The sequence below is a fragment of the Ammospiza caudacuta genome, chromosome 16, assembly GCF_027887145.1.
Source record: "Ammospiza caudacuta isolate bAmmCau1 chromosome 16, bAmmCau1.pri, whole genome shotgun sequence".
Classification (NCBI taxonomy): Eukaryota; Metazoa; Chordata; class Aves; order Passeriformes; family Passerellidae; genus Ammospiza; species Ammospiza caudacuta.
Window position 1 is genome coordinate 7,318,792 of NC_080608.1, and position 21,822 is coordinate 7,340,613.

General features: G+C 37.8%; 1 protein-coding gene across 3 annotated transcripts in view; it reads left to right on the forward strand.

Moving 5' to 3' along the window:
- The window catches only part of GABRB2 (gamma-aminobutyric acid type A receptor subunit beta2), a 133,733-nt gene that overhangs the window by 58,827 nt on the left and 53,084 nt on the right, over positions 1–21,822 (forward strand). For all 3 annotated transcript variants that reach the window (XM_058815194.1, XM_058815195.1, XM_058815196.1), the window contains one exon: positions 13,773–13,855. In XM_058815194.1, the coding sequence (XP_058671177.1) occupies positions 13,773–13,855 (83 nt within the window). The remainder of the gene's footprint in view (positions 1–13,772; positions 13,856–21,822) is intronic.

The following is a 21,822-nucleotide window of genomic DNA, read 5'->3' on the forward strand; positions in this document are numbered from 1 at the left end:
CTTCTGCTTACCAACTACTCTTTCAAAAGGCATAATTTTCATCCAAATCCAGTGGGACCATTTTTAGAGTATTGTTTTGGAGCCACTGTGACAGCTTCAGTAAATGTGAATTTTAATTTATTTGTCTAATGAAGATGAGGACCTTGGCTAATGACTACATAGTCATAAGTGATGATGCTTTTCCTCCTACTCCCTCACTGCTTAGAGCATGTATTAATTGTGCAGATGGTAGTGGCTTAGCTGTGTGATATCTCCTCCTCTGGTGGCATTTACACTGTGCAGAGAGGGTGTATTGCCATCTCATTATTTACCAGGATTTGTGATTCATCACCTGCCTTTTAAACCCAATTCTGTGATCACATCTTGTTGCTAAGAGGCAGAATTTGCACGTGCACTTTTTTCTTTTAAGTACACCTGTGCCAAGCTTTGCCTGAAACCTCCAAGCAAATCAGAGCCAGGAGCACTGAATTTCCATCTTCATTCCTGCTAACAACATGTGACATTTGCAGTGCCAGCTTTATGTGGGTAACTGTAAGTCATTCCTTATGTGTTCAAGAGATTCTCAGACTCTTCAGCCTGTGAACTTGCCAGAACTTAAGTCAGGGTTTCCAGATATTGAAGTTTCACTAAAAGCATTTCTTGTATGTGAAAGGAAAAAAAGAAATACTTTTACTGCTTTATTGTTTTGCTTTTCTTTTCTACTCATGCATATATTTGTTTTTATCACTTTCAAGAAACAAGAGGAGTAATTTAGGCGCAACTAATGAAAAAAGTTCCTTAAAATTTTATTTCTTCTTTGATTTGATCTGTCTTTCATGGCCATTCTGCTCCCCAGATTTTCTATTATTGCTTCTTTCACACAATAGTATTGGCATTTCTGTGTTCAAACATTTTATGCTGTTCTCCAAAGTCATAGATTAAAAATATTTTACTTATAATTTAAAGGCTTGCTTTCTTTTAACTATCACAGCTGATAGTTAATCATACCTGATCATTGTTTGCAAATGCTAGGGCAGTTTGGTTTGGTCTATTTGTTGTTGTTTTGTTTTTGGGTTTTTTGTTTGTTTGTTTTATTTTGTTTAGGAAAGATCCTGTGCTGCAGGTGCAATTAAAGGAAGTTTATAATTACTTTTTAAAAGCTACAGTTCTTTTTCTAGCAATGAGAGTTGTGCCACAGGTGTCTCCTTAGCAAGTACATATTTACTGTTTCTGTAAATATGAATATAGGGATGAATTCCCCTCCACCTGCACTGCATGCAGGGTCTGGGGGACAGTGAGCCTTTGGGAGTGACACAAAGTGATGCTGAGAGAGGGGGACTCAGGGCTGTCTCTGGCATGTGTCAAGGTTTCCAAGATATAAACAGAAATGGGAATGAAGTGACCTAAAAAGAAGTAGAATGAACCCGAAGAGGTTTTCCTCAGAAAACCTGGTTTTCCTCCATACTGAGTTGTAGGCTTGATCCAGAGGATGGTTTTTGTTACCTAACACAGAAAATGCAAAGGCTTTGCATAATATGCAGTTTGCTCTCTGAGTCAAGTGCTGGTGTTGTGAATTTAGGAGTGCCTCTGCTATTCCAAGAACAGAGAAATTATTAATACCCTTCTAAGGCACTGCAGTCGTGTTTGAATCTGTTGGTAGAAGCAGCCTTGGAGTAAATGGAAAGCTGAGGCAGATCCACTGCACCACAATCAAACTTGTAATACTTTCAGCATTAAAAATTTGAGATGGTAATTGTTGAAAATTCTGAGAAGTGGAGCCATTTTGAGCAAGCCAGTTATTGTCTCAGTTTCTTTGTCTCCACAAAATGTGGATCACAATATAAACAGACTCCCATCTAAATTCCTAAGAATGATTTCTGTAATTCAGTACCGATGTTCATGTGGTTACTCTTCTCTTTTGCCAGCTTGTAGGGGGCAGCAGGAGAAAAACATTTAACCTTAACAGGGGAGTTATTAAACTGCTGAAATTGTTCACTAAATTTCTGGTCTATGGTTAGATACCTGAGAGAGATTTTGCAGTGACTGGCTCTAGCATTAGGTTAAATGAACGTGGGTAATGCATGACAGTAGTGATGAATTCTGGCCAATGCTTGAAATATCTGAAATTAAATTTGTATCAAAAATACGGTTATGTTGTGACAATTAAAGAACCCTGAATGAACCCAACAAAACCCAAACAGATGGATGTTTCTCCTAACACAGCATTTAACTGCATACTTGAGAAGGTGTATTGGGAAATGAGAAAAATGCTGGGCTGGCTTATAGGGAATTGTTTTACCCATTTAAAACATGTCACAGATAATTTTCATATTTCACCCCATGTTTGTCTCTGGGGAAACCTGCTTGCCCATGGAAGTGTGCCTGTTTTGTTACACAGTGTCCTCTGCTTCTGACCTCATATTGCAGGCAGCACCAACTTGAGTCCCCGTGCCTGCTCAGACTTTGCTGCTGAGTAGTTATTTTTTAAAAATTGCTTTCAGCATGTTTCCCATGATCACTCTGCTTCATGGAGGGAGTGTTGGTTTTCTTACTGTGCTGGTGTTATCCTTGTACACTAAAATAGTTAAAAGGTCTTGCCAGGTGGGCAGTGGTGACTTTTGACCATGGTGAGTGACAGCAGTGCTGACATGTCTGTGGTTCTGTGGGTTTGGCTGATGGCTGTGGGTTGGTCATTGCTCACATGCCTGGCTCAGGACTCAGGAGTGATGAGGATGAGCAGAGGGGACACAGCAGCCTCCAGCCCCTGTGCTGAGCCTTGGGGATGGCTCTGTGCTCAACCTGCTGTGCCTGTGGTGCTTTTGCTTTATGCCAATGCTTGCAGTCACCTCAAAGCACCTGTGCATTTAATCAAGTAAATGCTTCCCAGGGCTCTGAATTTGATTTACTGAGTTGCAGCATGTGTTGTCCTATTGTTGATGTATAAAAGACTTTTAAGTAAAGCATAATTTTAGAGATGGGTTAAAAAAAAGAAAGAAAAAGGTGTACTTTCTACAGCCAAATGATCACTTTAAAAGTTTCCTGGATTGAAGGAATGGGTCCTGGACAGATCTGACATATCTGAGATAAACATTTAATTTCTTATCACATGTATGTTTGCTGTGTTGGGTAGGACTGACATTTTCCATCTGACTTTTCATCTACCTCAAATGTGAACTAGTTTTAAATTGTTTCTTGGAGAAAAGAAGGTTCATGTATAGACAAGGTAACAGAAAAAGCAATCGGAGACATATTTTCTAAATTAAATTATAAAAGTACACACTACAAAGAAATCCTTCATATGTAGCCCGTGTATTGATTCAACTTTCAGTGCAGTGTGAAGCATTAAAATGCAGCTCTGGCTGCACAGAATGTTAAAAGGGATCCCCACTGTCTGCATAAGTCTATGGGAAGCCAAGACTTGATTAAACTCTGATTAGAATCAGTTGAACTCAGACTCTCTTTGAGACTGAGGATGTCAAAGAGAGTCTGAGTTCAACTGATTCTAATCTGCCTCAGGTCACATCCTCTCTGCTAATGGGATTGTGAACAGCATCATCCTGGGCTGGTTGCAGGTCAGAGTCACGTCTCTCCCACATCTAATGGCTTTATTGATCATAAATGCAAATAACTTTAACTGCAGAAACTGATGGATCTAGCTAGCTTTAGAATGGAAAGGGACCTTGGTAAGTTTTCTGAAGCTTGTTTTAAGAGATTTAATTTATTTAAAACCATTTTTTGTAGGAAAACATGGTAATGAAGAGGAAACTCTGGATGTGTGTGTGTTTGGGGTTTTTTCTTGCAGTGTATGGATTAGTCTTCTAGCCACTGAGATCTACTTACTGAGACTTTTCAAAGGTTTTATTTTATAAACAGGACAGGACCAACTGAATATTCCCTATCCAGATTTTCTATTTAGATTTCCAGCATTCAGTGTGTCACACAGCTTATCAAGCTTTCAGCTCTTGCCAGTATGATGCAGCTGATATGTCAGAAGTGTTTTGGGTGGTTTTCCTGTTTCTGTTTGGAACAAAGATACGAATGTTCTGAAATTAGGATGAGGAAGAGAAAGGTTGTGACTGAGCATCCTAATTTTGGCACAGGAGGAGATGTAGCCCTTGGGAGCTGGATTCCAGAAGGATGGCTGGAGTTAACTTTGATGCCTTGTTAATTTTAGTCATTAGGTTTGACTCATTGTTATGCTTCTCTCACACATTCAATCAACTCTTAGCTAAAGCTGAGTTGAGTTGATGGAGGTACAGATTTTGGAATGTTCAAGAAGGACATGGCCTCCCAATCTCAAAATAATATTCCTGCTGCTTTAATAATATATTAAAGCTATAAGAGTATTTTGTGTTCCAAATGGATCACATATGAAATGGGCAATACAAGCCTAACAAAATAGATGGGGAGAGTGCTGAGGCCAGATCTGACATCTGGAATGTGATAGAAGGCAATTCTAGGTAATATATTTTTTCATTGTCAATATAAAAAAGAATTGTACTGGCTTGGGCATGTCAGTAGACCTATCTGTCAGAAGAGAGAAAAGAGAGGAAGCAGGATCAGAAGTAGCTGCAAAATGGGTTTTCCCCACAGATCTCCACTTGCAGATTAGGCTGAGCAGGGAAAATAGCAATGTTTAAGAGTAAAACGAGCAGAAGGAGCTTGTTCATATTTTGCTCATGTCAGACGTATCCTAAAGCATTTATATGAATAAGGAGGATCTTCTTTTCCCAACTCCCCATTACAGCATTTTATATAAAAATCATCTGTAGGTGTTTTTCTTGTCTTTTTCTTTTCCCCTCTCTACAGGAGCCTTACCTAAAGTCACTTGATGACAATAGAAATTTGTAATTTGAAACTTATTTGCTGTGAATTAGGCCTAAAAATATCTCCAAAATCTTTATTCATTTCCTCAATTAAGTACCGTTCACATGGGAGTAGTTGTTGAGCTGAGGTATATAACTACAATGCAAACAGGTGATTTGTTCAAGGCACCTTAAACAGCCTCAGATCCAGCTGATAACTGGGCAGGACAATTGATAACTGACAGTTGTCCCACTGGCACTCTGGACACACTGGGCTCAAGTGAAGGGTGAGGATCTGTAGCTTTATTTCCCCAGGAGATAATTCTTAGTGTGCCCATAGAGGCTGATATATGCAATATGTGTCTTTCATCTGTGCTTTATAGGTAATAATTTAATAATAATTGAATAAATTGTAGCCATTTTTAACAATTCTAGTTGTCATTTTACGTAAGTGATTTCTCTTCTATAAATTCAAAATGTTGTTCTGGAATACCCACTGTCTGTATTTGTACTGCCCATGTTTGTCAGATCTTATTTATTCTCTGCAGGATTTGGTGTCCTGTTTGGTATACATGGACATCTGCTTAGGTAATTTGCAGGATTAAATATAGGCACTGAACCTTTAATTGATAAATAACGCATTTTTAAAAATATTAATTAAGAGTATATTCTACAAAATAAATGATGTGATGTCCTTAATACAACCAAGACAAATCTTCTGGAAACAAAAGCATCACTTAAAGCAAAATGAGGCAATTCAAAAGCAATTAGCAGCAGAGTTGCTTGTCCTTTTTTGTTCTCTAATACTGCCTCTCCCCACTTAGCAGTGCAGTGTAGGCCTTTCTATGGATCATGGCAAGCAGGTGAGGAGGAGTAAAAGTGAGGAAAGTAGTTGAAAGTAGTCTGTAATTAGTCACATTGGACTAAAAGATTTGAATCTTAATTGAGGTTCTGACACTGAAAGTGTTCATTCTGTCCTAAAAATGTCTTCATCCTGCCCCTCTGCAGGTTTGTGAAGTATCTGATGCCTGTAGTGTGCTTAGACCCTTGGATCCACAGCTCTTGCAGTCCTGTACTTGTGAAGTACTGCCTATATGGTGCAGCCTTAACATTAACACCAGTATTAAAACTAAATTTTATTATACATTTGGCTTTTGGTTGTTTTTTGTTTTTTTTTTCATATTCTTGGTATCTAACTACCTGGAGTGCTGTTGACCACTAAATTTCTCCCTGTTCTAGGGAAAAATGCTCTCATTCCTAAGTGAGAATCTCGACACTATTCAGTGATCACACTCTATGGACATAACAGTTGCTGCAAAAGAACCATTCAGAGCTTCCCCCAAGGGCTTCTCTGTAATTTTACAGTGCCTCTTTTAATTCTGTGTGATGTTCCAGGTCGTTATGTATTATGTCAGTTGTACCACTCCAATATCTGGAAATAGGCCCTTGGTGCTGCCATGCAGACATTCCTAAGGGCATGAATTAAACACAGTTTTAAAAACCGCCCAATGGTCTCTGTGTGCAGTGTGTGTGGTCTGCTGACATCAGAGCTTTGGGGAAAAAAAGAATAATCCAGTCCAATTCTCCTTATTACATTTTTGCAGTCATATAATGGTAACTTTTTTGCAATAAAAACAAAACCTAGAATCACTTGGGATAAAATGATAGGTTTGTTGACAGCAGTTGTACTGTTTATTTTAACAGCTACAGGAATCAGTAAATCAAATTATGTAAAAAATTAGATAAAAACAGTGGTACAAAGTTGAATTCTTAGGAATGCAATTATAGATTGGTGCTAGGTATTAATTGGGGTCTTGTGACATTAGTATTGTGGTCAGCTTCTGTTCTCTGTTAAATCTAAAAATTGACTTGGGTGATGCAGTACTGAAGTACAGTTCAGGAATTATTAGTACTAAAGATTTGTATAAAATCGAGGATAAAAACTTGGTGAGATACTTCTCAATCACGGTCACCCAATCCATAGAAAATGGTATTTGGCTTCAAAAAAAGGAAAATACAGCTGCAGGGATAAGCCCTAAAAGTCAGAGCATTCATCAAGTATAATTAAGGAGCATATGTTATTTACATTGTTATGTATATATGTGTATGTGTGTGAATGTATTTGTGTTACTTGTCACTCATGATGAATAAGAATACAAAATGTAATGAATAGTGTTTACTGATATGGCTGCACAGTTTATTGAATTGTTCTATGTGTTTCAAAGCTATTTTTGTTTTCTTCCTTTTAAAAAGATGCTTTAATGTACTTTGAGACCCACTGTATATAGGAAGAAAGATACTTTTAAGTATTTCAAATCAGGGTTTCCATTTTCCTTTGAGTTAAGTCCTGAAAGACATGGTTTTTAAAGTATCAAGTCACAAATGGGTAACTGCAAGGCAGCAGGGCTCACACAAAATGATGTAGTTGTGGATCTGCTTGGAGGAGGATTTTTCCCTTACTCATTCACTATTGTGGTGAGCAAATCATGGTGTTGTGTACCATGTCACTCTGACATGCTACTGAAATAGTTTCTGATGCATTTTAGGCAAGGACATGTTGTCTATAGACAGAAAATATAAGAATATATTAAGAAAAGGTGAGCAAACACTTCATTACTAGCTCTGGTGAAGTTCTTTCAAAGCAGAGAAGAGGAAATGTTTGAAAGCTTTCCCTTTTTTTGCTAGGAATTCAAATGTAGATAGTAGATTGTCTAATGGGGGGAAAAGCATAGGAAGTCAATTGTCTAATAGAAATCATACACAGGGGCAGTGCAAGTCTTTGCATTCCAGTATGTGTTGGATAAAAATTTCTAATAAAAATTGAGTTAGGTAGTAATAATCTGTGTCTGGTGTTCTACTGTGCTTCTTGCCGCTCACCTTCATGCTGACTCTTGACTCTCTCACTGTTTGATTGTTTTTAAAGTATGACTCCTGTTTTAGAATAGGGAGAGTTCATTTTTCTTTTGTTTCAGTGCTTTGTAAGAATTGCATGGGTTACTGCTTTATTGTAAAGGTGTTGAAAGAAACTTAATAATTTCTGGTCTGTGCCATAGGGTTTTTTTCTGATTTTCCCTCCTTTTTGGATCTGGGAGTGATTCTGCTTATTAAGACTCCACGTGCATTTATGATTTCTATTGACATTTTCCTGTGGGAAATGAGCTGTCTGACTCACAAAAGCCAGAGGAATGGGAGTTTTGGGCTCTTATCCTACTATTTCTGTAATTACTAAATAAGCTGCAATCCTAAAACTTCTTACTGAATATTGTTTTGACTTTCTACTTGAGTTAAAAAATAATGTCAATTTTTTTCTTCCAGAACAGTGAAAACACCTTCCACTCAGTTTCCTGGAATCTGATACATGAAATACATCTGATAAATCAAATACAGAGCAACCATGGATTAACAACTCAATCAAGGGGCTGCAGTTTCTGTGTGAGCTCATTATCCAGAGCACAAGCTCCTCACTAACAGAGGGAGGCGCAGGTTGTGTCAGCAATAAATATTGTTAGTATAGAGTACATTTACAGTGCAACGTACTTGTTAGAGATAAGCACGTTATTTTAGGTGGTGAGAACTGATTAAAACCCCACTAAATTCATGTGTCCCCTTGAAAAGTTCTAGCTCTCTTCCCTAGTTTGAGAGCCTGTATTTGATGTGGTGTAATATCAGAACAACTGGTTTAAAAACGTTTTGTATATAACATTTATTTTATGCAGTGTGACTTGGATGGAAACCATATAAATTTGTAAGAGAAAGAAAGTGAAATAATGCACTTTTTATTTCAATGCTGACATTGAGTGAAGTAGACATGTCGTTTTCCCAACCAGAATAAGAAATATCTTTTGTGAAATATTTTAAGACTTTCACATTTTCAGTGATTGCTAGTAAAGCAAAAGGGCTACGATCTCTGGATAATAGAGGAGATGTAGTAACTCTTTATTCCAAGGTTGCTTGTTTTATGCTACTGGTCATGCTCATGTTGTTTCATTTTCTGTAAGTTCTGTAGTACTTTAGCATAACTCCCTTTTATTTATTTCTTTTGAAAGGGAGAAGTGAAGTGAATGCTGAAAGACAAGGATACATTTCTCTGTGATAAAATATTAAAATTATGAAGTGCTCCTCTGAGCTTTTCTGCCATTTTATATAGGTTTTATTTTCTGGAAAAGAACCTATTGCTTCAGAGAAAGGTTTGAATGAATTCAGTCTAAAGCTGAGGTTATTGTAGCAGAAGATTTTACTGCTTTGTGATGTGTGTTTTTTGCAAGGATATAATTACAATGGTGCAATGGCTGAATTTTGGACACAGTGACAGGATAGGAAATGCTATCTCACTTAAAGAACAATTTATAGAGCTACATATATAGCAGAAGATGGAATGGAACCCTGCAGCAAAATTCTGATTCTTCTGTGACAGAACTCTTTTACCATGAAATAAGAGCCCAATTCTCTGGTTTTCCAGGACTCTTCCCTTCTGGCATGCAGATGGCACAATAGGCTGTACTTCAGCAGGGAAATGCAGAACATCTTCCCAAGAAAGATCAGAGGCACATAGATTTTATTTTCCTTTAAAAATCTGATCTGCTTCTTTTACCAATAATCTCAGCAACAACAAAACTCAATGAGGTCAAAGTTTCTGTGTGGATTCTGACTCTGTGTGTTTTATTAGCTGCAAAAGTTTTCTCCTCTATTGTATTACATTTAGATAATGCTTTAGTGTAATATCCTTCATATTCTTAACTTGTATTATGGCTATGCCTTTCAGCTTTGACAAATATACTTAGAGCTTTCAGAGAACACTTTAGTGTCTAAGGATTGCACACTGCAGAATCAAGGGGGAAATATCTACATGTCATTACTTCCAGATGGAGTAAGGAAAGTGAGCTGTTGGCACTTAGGTTGGAATACTCAGGAAATGTTGAGGAGTAGTGAGAAGAGAGTAGTGAGTAGTGAGAAGAGAGCACATTACAGGTTCTGGGTAGCATGTGTATATTGTTTCATCTCAAATAGAGACATCAACGTCAATAAAAAAGCTGTTCTTTTCCTATAAAACTACACAGGCTCTATGTGTAGTTTTATAGGAAACTATAAAGTTGAAAGTTTATAGCTGATTTATAGTTGAAAAATCCAGTAGCTGAATTTAATGTTGATTTAATGTTGAATTTTTAGAAAGATTTTTGTTTGGAGTTTCCTACAGCCAACTCTTTACCTATGATCACACAAGGGAAGCTTTTCTTTTCTATTAATAAACAGGAAAAATATTCTGTGAACTCTCTAATTAGCAATAAATTTATCTTATTTAAAAATAGATCTGTTATGTGTGTTAACCTTGACACATGTTTAAATCCAATGTTATCACCCAGGACAGAAGTTTATCCCCTGATGTTTTGTTCCCAGCATTTCCAGGTATTTAAAATTTGTTCTGCTGGCTGCTGCTGTCACAGGTATTTCCAGCTGTCATGCACGAGGACTTTTTCCAAGAAGCAAAGGTGAACAGTGGGTTTAGCTGCAGTAAATTATTTCAGCAACTACTTTAGAGAGTTCCTGACTCTCTTTCACCACACACAGAGAATTTTTATAAAATCCTCAATAAAGAGATTGAGTCTGTTGTCCCTGTGAGCTGTTTGGATTGCTCCAGGTGCTGTTGATGGTCAGCAGTCAGCTTGCAGGTACACAAAGCTGAAGGAGAATTTCACTCTGCTTTCAACAGGATATATGTGCATGCATTTAGAAATAGAATTAGTTTTCGTGTTTTCCTCCTGGGCTCCACAGGATCATGGTCTGTTAGAGCTAGAACAGGAGAGGAGGATGACAGAGTTCTTGTACTGAACTTGTCACCCTCTTGCTCATCATTCCTATGAGTCTGTAAACCTGTAATTACAGGTCAGGGCTGCGTCCAGGGCAGAGATAAGTTTCTCTTGCTGCTTTTTCTTCACAGCTTTGCAAAGCCATTGCAGCTCCAAGAGGGAATTGGATTCTGTCCATCTCCACATGGCATTAGCATTGCTCTCCTGTCTTCCTGTGCTCTTTTTCCTTCACTAGTGATGTCAGAACTGTTTAAGTTGCTATTTTGGATTTCAAATCATATTTGGACTTGTCAGAAAAGCAAAATTTATAGGATTGTGAAGAACTGTTCCCTGCATAGAACTGCAAAATAAGACCTACTGGCACTTCTAGGATAGTATTATAATAGGGTTATTATTTTCTATCTCACTTTAAGTTTGGAAGTGTTTAAAAATGTTCTTTATGGCCTTTGCATTCAGCCTCTGAAAGTAGTGAGAATTTTCAATTCTTATTTGAATCACAAACCCTCCAAAGATCTGGAGGTGAGCAGATTTTCAGTTTTCTCAGAGTTTATCTGAACTATTTTGAATTATTGACAGCAAACTTCATTTTCCCTGCAAGTCAGTTGTGGTGCAGATTTTTTGCAGTGAAGCTGTGCTTGTTTTAACACAAGAAGTTTTCTCTGGGTCTACTTCATAATACTTTGTTTAGTCAGTTTAGTGGTGCTTCAGGGTTTGCTTTTTTTTGTGCTTCATAATCAGTCTACATTCAAAATATGTTTCATAAAAGAGGAAGATGAAAACTCATTTCCATTGTTAGGAATCATAAAATATCACAAGGCTCCTCTTTCTTTAGCAACAGATGAAAAGATGAGTGTATGAGAGAGACAGTTCTGTGATGTGTTTCATTTCATGTGGTGTCTCTGAGTCCTGGTATTGTGTATCATCCCCAATGACTGCAGTGCCTTGAGTCACTGTGTTGTTTTTGTAAAAGCTTTCACTTTTTCACTGTTTGTTCTCAAGGTTACATTATGCAAAACACAATGTTATATTTTTTGCACTAGTACAAGCTGTATAAAAATATTTTTAATCCTGCTGTGAAAATTGAAGCAGCTCTACTCTGGGAGAGAGGCTTTGGGCCTGTTTCAAGCATTCCCAACTTCTAAAATGAACTTCTGTTTCTTCCTCTGTCTGAAAAGGTGTGGGTCATGTTTCTTGCACTTTGTTCCTTTGGTAAATTGATTTAGCTAATCACCATGAATTGGGAACGACTAAGAATTATCCAAAGGTAGTTTTGCTGTTTAATTAATTATGAAGATGAAAGAGAGTTTTTTCTGCTTTACTTTTAATGTGAGAAGCCAGGCTAAAAATATGAGGGAGGTAAAAGGAGAGCAAAGGACAGATTACTGATTTTATTTCAATGGATTTGCATTATGGATAGGAAGGAACAAGCAAGTTGAATTTTATACATTATTCAAAACTTCTGTTTTGACTTGATTAGATCCCTGCTCTACAAATCATTTTCCTTACCATGCCACTTTTTCCCCCTTTACTTTCTAGTGAGGTGCAGGGCATTGTGCCCTTTAAAAATTTCCTGATGTTCCCTGCAGAGCTTTTATCCCAGCTGTGTGCAGCCTTTGGCCCCTCTTGGTTTTTGCACCAAAAATCCTCTGGAAATGAGTAAGAACTGTGAGTTCTCCACTCCATCAGTGGGTGCAGACACTTTGCAGAGGGCAGCATGGGCTGGGATTGTCTCTGTGTGGAACCCTTGGATCTGGTAGGCTCTGGGAGGAAGTGTTTAGTGCAGAGAAAGCTCTGAGAAACTTAGTAGTCAACCAGGTTAGCTTTTACCATAACTCTTTTGTGTGTTTAAACCTTGGCTGTAAGTCTGTGCTCTGCCTTTTCCTCTGTGAACTACTGAAACTCTTGTAAAATCCTGACTATAATATACAGGTAAGTATGGAAGTACTGAGGAAATCAAAACAAACCTCCCCACAAAGAACCCAAACATAACCCAACAAAATACATGAGCTGTGTTTTTTTTCTGGTCTCACTTTACCTTTCTTGAAGTTTGCCCCAAAATAATCAGTCTTATATTGATACTATAACAGGGTGATTTCTTTGATTTTTCTTTAAATTTAAAAATAAGGAACCAACTATTAACTGCTAAGAGGTTTTTTTACCAATATGTGTTGCTGCTTGCTCCATTTGCATTTGATATCAATGCACATGTGTGATTTTGTTAAAAGCTGAAATGCTTTCACTGAGAGGCACCAAAGGAGCCTTTTTCCCTGTGCTTTTGTCCCTCTCCAAAAAACTTTCTTGTGAAGCATCTCTGGTAACACACACTGATTAAAAACATTATATTTCAAAAGCAATTCTATGAGTACACCTACATGGAATGAAGAAAGGACTTGGTGCCAAAAGATGTTTGTTTTCTCCAAGAGACCAGTAGGATAGGACAGTAAGCATACTTATGAAGATTGCTAATTTCTGCCTTGCAGGAATGATTGTTACAGTCAATTTTGAGTGAATTTTAACCAGGCAACTGTAATTTTCTGCCATTAATGAACACTTTTTGGGTATTCAAGGAGAAAGAATAAGATCTGTCAAATGAAAGAGTTCTCTGAAGTCTTTTTACCAGAACAAAGAATATACAACAAGTTTATGAACTCATATTGAACATTCTAAAAATCTACTATGAAAGGCCAGTAGTAAACCTCATACATGACACAGGATTTTGAGAAGAAAACAGTTGGTCACCCAATCTCTCATTAATACCTTGGAAAGACATTTATCCTGCAATGTCTTAGTGTCTGCATGTGCTGCAGGCACTCCATCTACTCCACCTTGGGTCTCATTGTGGAGATCATCATCTTGGGTTTTACAATTTGAGTTCGTTTGGTCAGCCTTGCAGCTTGAAGAAAGCTTGTACAAATGGCTGCTCATTTTTCTCATGGTGTGGAAGCAGGCTCCCCAGGTGCTTTGGCCAACCAGCTGTGCTTAGCACACAGCAGAAAACCCCTGTGCTGAGGGGAACTGTGCTGGGAGGGGAAGCACTGGTTACCAGCCAGCAGCAGGCATGGCACCCAGGCAAAACCAGGCTGAGCATCAGCTGTGCAGAAATACAGATTCTTCTTTCAGCACAGTGTGATGGAGGAAAGATTGGAACAAGGCACATTAACAAACTCTTCTCCTTCCCTCCCAGAATTACAACAACAGCTGCCTGCATGATGGACCTGCGGAGATATCCGCTGGATGAGCAGAACTGCACGCTGGAGATTGAAAGCTGTAAGTACTTCTGCAAATCCTACTTATTCTCTGCTCAACTGCTCTGGAGTTTTTATTTCTATTGAGTTCTGTTTTTTTCATGTTTTGTATTCGGGGTTTGTTTTTTGTTTTTTTTTTTTTACATGCTACTAACCCAGTTGTCTTTCTGTCTGATGATGTTTAGATCCTTGTAAACACAAGCAAAAAAATAGCTTTCCAGATGGATTTAGTAATTTGTGGCACAAGGATTAGCAGAAGTTATTCTGTGTTTTTATAGACAATTTACAGCTTTAAAAGTCTCATTCAAATGCCTTGTTGGAGTTCATGTGAGGAGCACAAGGATTATTATCAGTTCTTTATCCTCCTTTACTGCTGAACTGTGTGGCAGCTTGTTTCCATTTATAAGTGAAGGCAAGAGGTTAGAATTGTCCTTGAAATAGGTGTTTTGTGGGTTTTTTCCTAACCACTGTGCTCTAGTTAAACTTTCAAAGCATGTAAACAGTCTGTTTATATATATTGATTTAATGACTGGTGTCTATTGAACTTATGTAGATAAAACTTGTGAAGTTAAATCTCTCTTTTCTCTGAAAAAGATTCATGATCACTTTTATAATGACAATATTGCAAGCATGTTATTTAACACTCTAATTAAGATTATATAAAAACTTTCAAGATTAATGTAACATTTTAATATACAGCACACAAATGAGTGTATTTTTTAAATAAGTTCTGTATTATGAAATATGTGGGATTTCTGTGTTTAATTTCTGCTGCAGTCTGGTAAGAAGTCCGTACAGCTGAACTTCTGTTTGAGAAAGCATTTAAGAATATGTTTTACATTTGTGTCCAAATTTCATTCATCTTATTGGAATTTACAGATATGCAAAAATTCTTGTGACACTGTTGCCTGAAATAATTTCCATGCATAAGTAAGCAGAGTTGAGACTATCTTTAGAATTCTGTGTACTGATATTCACAAGCAGCAAATACAGTGGTGGACTTGGCACTGAGAGTGGATAAAATCTAGTTTGTTTGGGCTTTTTTGTAGTTCTGTGTACAATTTCCATTGATAACATTTGATTCAGGATCTCATACCTGCAACCAGTATATAGGTACTATATATATATTAGGTTGATTATAATGTGCAAGAAAACTCTTGGCATAATTCAGGCTCAGAGAGATTTTTATTGAGAAATTTTTTGCTGTGACTGTGTCTTTTAATTGTTCTTGTAGCGAGGACCTGGTATTTTTCTATTTTTCAATTGTGTGTGTAAGGTGGGAAGCTGGAGAGTCAGGGGAGATCGTTTCTCTCTGTTGACAGCATTGTTTAAATGGCCAGCAAGGTCTTGCCATCTCTCTGCATTGCTGAGATGACTAAATCTTATTGGGATTCACAAAGTAGATATCCCTCCTCTCATCCTTTCACAATCTGCTCTGGAAAATATTCCCAGGAAATACCTGTCAATTGTATCTCTGCTTTTCAATGAGAGCTCTTGTTCTCATTCAGACTTAGAATGTGGGACTTGTCAATTGAAATTTCCCTTTTATCTGATTTAGAGTAGAGGTTTGATGCAGATCACTTGTCTTTCTAGAAACAATCCCAAAAACCTGAGGTATTGAGTGCTCAAAGTTGTTGTTCCACTCAGTGTAAAAACTTAATGCACATTATATCATAGAGATGATAGAAGTTGAATTTACCATAGAAGCTGGGATGCCTGGAGCAGAGGTCATTTGAGGATTTGTGAGCACTGTTGCAGCATCACAAAGGTATGGATTTAAATCAGGATACTAAGTGTAGCCAGCCTGTCTGTCATTGCAATGATAAAGTCCACTAAAGAATGTGGATAAAGTAACACTTGAACTGTGTTTTGAAGCACTGTCAGACTGCTTTAGAAAATGATTGGTCTTCATAAACACCATTTTGTCCTGCTGAAAAACCTGTGTGTCTACTCCTCATGAATCACTTAAGGCAAAAGTGCTGGTAGGTAGATGGGCAGGGTGAGTAAGATTGAAAGTGACCGTCCAAGTTATTAAATGCAGGTGCTGGAGTCATAATCACTTGTAAAAAATGCTTAAGCTGCATGCCTGAAGAAGGTTGGTTTCTTGCTCCTGTGATCCTCTTAGATGGCTGTTTCACCTCTGCTTTCTTGTAGTAGTTAGATATTCTGTGAATTCCTACCCCAGGTCTTTTCATGCCTATGAAGGCATGAAATTAGTATTCATTGCTTGGGCCTACAATTTTTTTTTTTTTAATTCAGTGTCTTTTCTGACCCTACTGGGACCTTCATAACATATTTAATGAAAACACTTGCAGTTTCTCATAGACTTCATTTCATTAAACTGATTATTCCAGTCTTTTTTAGCTTTCTCATGCAGGGGTATGTTAAGAGAAATTCAAAACTGGCATTAGTTCTTCATTAGGAATAACTTGTACCATGAACAGTATCCCAGATGAAATCTGCATTACACTATGGTGTTAATCCTGCCTTTCTTCAAAAAGCCACCTCTGCCTTTCTTCACAACTGCATATCACAGGTGAGAGTCTTTTCTGGAACAAAAAGTACGGCAAGGTCTTTCCCTTCCTCACTCATTTTCCAGAAGTGGGTTCTTGCTGGCTTTTTGAAGAATTTTTTTGCATAATGCTAAGAACACATGACTTGGCATTTCATAACACTGTTCACATAAATCAGTGTTCTTAATATTGCTACAGTCCTCAAGGTCATCCAGTTCTTGTTATATTTGTTCTGATCATCCTTGTTCCTGACAATGCCTGCTGATTTTGTTTCATTAGAAATTTCATCAACACACAAATACTAAAGAATATTAATGTCAAGAAGGAAGAGCTTTGCTTACAGTCATTCTCTGTATTGAGCATGACCTTTCAGTGCAGTACAATTTCCTACACATCTTTTACATATCTTTACTAATTGTCTTTTCTTAGTTAGTCTTATAAAAATATTTCTATGAAATCCAGTTCAGCTATGCATTGTCAAGTCAGGTAATTTGAGTTGTAATGGTATTTTTATTCTGTTTCAATACATGTTACTGTCTCTAAAGTCCTTCCATTCTTTCTCTGCTTCCTTCTTCTTTTCCTCTCCTCGTTCTCTTACTGATGCCAGAGTTGAATGCCTTCTTTAATACCTGGGCTTTTTTTATTTTTCATGTCATAATGTTTACTGACATTTGTGGCCAATATCAAGCTTTTTTTAACCTAGATTTGCATTAATATAGATTAATTTGCAAATTAGAAATTCTTGTGCAAAAGGGTTGTATAAAAAATATAAAACATGATATAGAGGGGGTGATATCATCTATTAAGATTCAAGAGAAGCATTTTTAAGGGCAGTCTTAGATGCTGCAAGTGTAGGAGAGGACTATTCCCCATTAGTTTAAAAAGTATCAGTTGTGAGGAATGAAATCCTGTTTTTTTCCAGTATACCTAGTTACACTCTGAGGTCCTTTAAAAGTAGAAGCTTGTTGAATATTCAGTTTTGCTAAGATGCTTCTGAACCTGTGGGCTATCATGTCCAAGGGGGCCTACTCTGAGCTATTCTACTTCTCCCTTTCTTTTGTTCTTCTCCGACATACTGAACAGCAGGGTTATGATAGCAGAGAGAAACCAATTTTCCTATACATTCATTTTTTAGTTTGCCAACTTGCAGGAAACAGAGTTTTTTCTTTTTTGGTTGAATATTGCCTTGACTCAGTAAATACCTGTCTGTTCTGCACCCTACCTGGGCCACTGCAGTTTGTATTGCTGAGTTTCTGATGATTCATGAGAATGATTTTATTTCTCTGCTGTTTCCTGCCTCTCTGGAATTGTAACTGTTGAGAAGAATGTCTCAGCTAATCAACCCTAAGACTAGTGAGAGCTCAGAGGTAATAAGAAGTACAAGAAAATTTGATGAATACTTCATATTCCTATAAACTAATAAAATATCATATTGCACATCCTCAGCCTAGCAGAAATTATTGTGATTCTTTTGACTATTCTTAAACACAATTATTCAAGATTCATGTGGTACATCTGGACCTTTGTCTGTTTCAATTATGTGGTGCCACATAATTTACTTCAATTCTTTCTTATCTTGTTTCATAATATGTTAGACCTGGCTATAATTATGGTATACTGAGTAAAATTCAGAATCTGCCTTGTAACAGTGGAGTTTTTTTTCCATTTTTTTGTTGATGTGGAACAAATAAGAATTCGGTGAGTTTCTCCTCAGAAACACTTTCCATGGTGTGTGGCATTAAAGCAGCACATCCAAGCTCTTGGCAGACAGCGAGCTCCCCATGTGGCTGTACTGATGGGAAAACACAGACAGGCAGGGGGAATTTTTGCTGATGAATCTTTGCTGATGAATGAGAAATAATTATTTTCAGGACATTTCATTTATGTGAAAGCCTGATGTGTTCAGAGCAGAAACCATTAGATTTTTTTTTCTACTTCATCACAGAACCACCAGAGAGGCAAGAGAAGCACACTAGGTTAAAAGGTAAAAGCACACCGTTCAGTAAGAGGATGTGGCAAAAGCCAGAAACAGAGGCAAAAAGAGTGTCATTCCTGCCCGTGGCAGTGCAGCCCAGTACCAAACACTTTCTAATCAGATCATCTGTGAAATCTCATCAACAAGAGAGAGAGAAGTCATCTTTGTGTGCTCAAGGTGACTTTATGAGTACTTTGAAGGCGCTGAAAAGAAATCAAAGCAGCCTTTCCTGGAGCTTTGAGTACTTTGCAGATGGCTGCTCTGGCCATCGATCAAAGCTGTAATCAGGTCACAGGGGACAAATGGTGGAGCTCCAGGAGCTGACCAGGCAGGGCTTTTCTGCGTTAGAGGCCAATGTGTTTGATGCCAGGCGAGGAGCTGCGGTCCCCAGCCTGGGGTGCTCAGCACAGCTGGATGCCATGGCAATACGTGACTTCAACAACTGCACAGCAAGGAGAGAGTTAAGCACATGACTCTTGGGACACTGACAGCTAGAATTTTACAAGTTGTTCATTTTATTTTCTTCTTTTATCAAGCATAATGTGTATTCCATCCCCTTTGTTTCTTCAGCTTGAAACTGTTTTGCATTATGGCTCTTGTAGAGAGGCTATTCCTCTATCAGCAGAAGGTGGTCTTATCAAGGTGCCCCTTTTTTCATCTTGTTCATCATCTCCATATTCAGATTTCCTAATTTGGATTCTGTGCCAATTCAGCCTGCACAGCACTGTGTGTGGAGCACAGATGTGTTGTTTAACAGTGATGAATTCCACCTCTGTCTGTTGCCTTTTTGGCACCGTCAGCTTCCAGTGTGGCTTCCTTGGGACAGGTACTTTGTTCTTTATTTGTCCTCAGTAATTTCATCTCCAGCATGCTGAGAAGAGAAAAGGTATAATTTCAGTGGCATAATGCACACTGAAAATGAACAGGAAATCCTTGACTCCTCTTCAGAGTCGAGATAGGATGATTCAGGAAGAGCTAAAATAATCCCCAGCAGTAGATGATTCTTGTGTGTCGCCTGAAGAGGGGAAGGAAATTCAGACTCACCAGCAGTGCATATGATCAGGGTGGGCTGTGCACAAGGGAACCAGTGCTTGTAGGGTTTGATAACACACACCCCCACACCCAGCTGGGGGTTGGGCTTTCAGGCTCAGCTCAAATAACACCCGAGATTTATTACCCTAAGGTAGGCAAGAGGGAAGTATTTTCCTTTTTTCGTTATATCTCAGTAAGTCTTTGCAGCAGTCTCTGCATCCTGTGAGTTCTCATAGCACTAACAAGGTGATGTACTGTTTGCAAATGAAGAAAGAATTCTACAGGAGCTCTGCAACAGATTCTTGATGCTTTCAAGCTACCTGGAGTTAAATCTAAAAGGCAATGCAGTATACAAATATCTAATCTGTGCCTTTCAGCCCCAGACCGTACCAGCAACACAGATTTCCACAGAGAAATTAATTTTAAGTGCTTTTTTTTCCATTTCTTCTCATTCTGTAGTTGAATATGGAGAACATATATAATCAAAAAGACGAAATATGAATGGTTTTAAAACTTTTACTGCATTTTGACTTTTATATTCAATTTGAACAAGAGTAAGTTTTTCCTTATTACAAATAACCCTAAGATAGAGGGCTTTTTCCCTATATATAACTACAATTGCCTTTTGTTCATCAATTACATTAAAGAATGAATTCAGTTTTTTCAGATTAGTTTTCAAAACATCTAGGGCAGGAGGGCACTTGGGTCTGTTGTCAGTCTGATCTGTGTTTGCCCTTGGTCACTGATAGCAGCAACTCCAGCAGTCAATCCCAGTGCTCTTGCTCTGCAATGCTCTTCAGCTCATGCTCAATTACTTATGTGGAGGAAGAATGAAAATGAATATTTGAGTCAGTGCAGGACTGTGGATTCAGATGAAATCTGATTAGGAATTTTGGCTTGTTTGCAAAACAACAACAACAATGAAAATGGGACCAACTCTCACCCACCCTGGCAAAGGGTCCCCTGAGTCCCCATGGGCAGCACAGCTGGGCTGGGATGAGATGTGGCAACGCTCATTAGATTCCTTTCTGACAAGAATTCACTTGGCTGCTTGAGGAGCAAGCCAGATCACTGGATTGGTGAGTGTGCTCTGTATTTGGGTCACTGATACTTGTCCATTTGTCTTAAGTTTCTAGAATGGGAACTGGAGATTCATCTCTCGAATATGAGCTTAATGTTCTTCATTAGCTCTTGTTAAAGAAAAGAAATAGCTGTGTTCCCCAGAAGGGTTGTAATTTTTTGGTTTGGGTGATTTAGTTTTGTTTTTTTTCCAAACTCCAAATTTTCTTTACTTTTTCTTACTGATGCTCAAATGCAGAATATTGCATCATTGGTCGCTGAGCAGGAAAACAATTTAATTGGTTTTCTTTCTGCAAGTAGAAGCCAGAGTGAGTAATGGGATCATCTTTAGTTTTTGATTATGACATTAGATTTGGTTTGAGGGAGGGTTGACCTTCCAAGCAGACAAGTCTAGGAAACGTTATTTTACTTTGGTGGAACAGAGAAATAATTTAATTAGAAGCAGCTTTGGCAAAGTTAAAATTTAAAATATTTTCATTCCTTGATCACACCTTCCTGTGATGAGAGCTTTGTGAAACAAGTTAATTTTGTCTTCATTTGCTCATGTTATTTGGTACTGCTCATCAGGCTGATCAAATTGATCACCAATTGCATTGGTGTGCAGGTCTGCACAGGGAAACTATTCCAGATTTAGAAATGTTTAATACCTATTCCACTCAGAATATCCAATGTGGTTTTGACACCCAGTCCAAAATTATTTGGATGGAAATTCAAGCTATCTTTTGTGTATGAAATATTCTAACTCTTAGATAAACTTTCTCATGATATTGCATTTGTTCTGAGCAAAAATGAAACACCAGTAGTACTGTTATTACTCTAAGTAGCCTGAAACATGTGTTGTGAATGAACATTTATAAAGGAAATGATGCCTAAGTGGTTTAGAGAAATAAAGATTATGGTCTTTATCATTTATGTTGTATTTATAAGAGAGTTGGGGTTTATTTTTATTCTTTTTCTTATGCAATAATTAAGGTGTGGAGTGTTTTAATGTTGCTTTTTACATGAGGAAAGAGAAGTCACTAAGTAGATTAATATGTACTTACGTTTCAAGTTATACTTCAGGAATAATTCAGGATGAAAGGGACCTCAGGAGGTCCTTAGTCAAATGTATCTAAAAAATGGTCAGCTCTTTGGTGAGACCAAGTTACTCAGGGATTTGTCCACTCTGGTCTAGAAAACCTCCAAGGACAGAGATTGAAAAACCTCCCCAAACCACCTGTTCCAGTGCCTGACCATAGCAGTGAAGAATTTTAATTGAAGTTTTCTATCTGATTTATCCTGTCCTGGGATCCTACATCTGCCCTACAGAATCAGGAATAAGTATTCACCATTACTGATCTGAAATAGAACCTCAGGGCTGTGTGACCTGCATGGTGAAAAAGTTCTGAG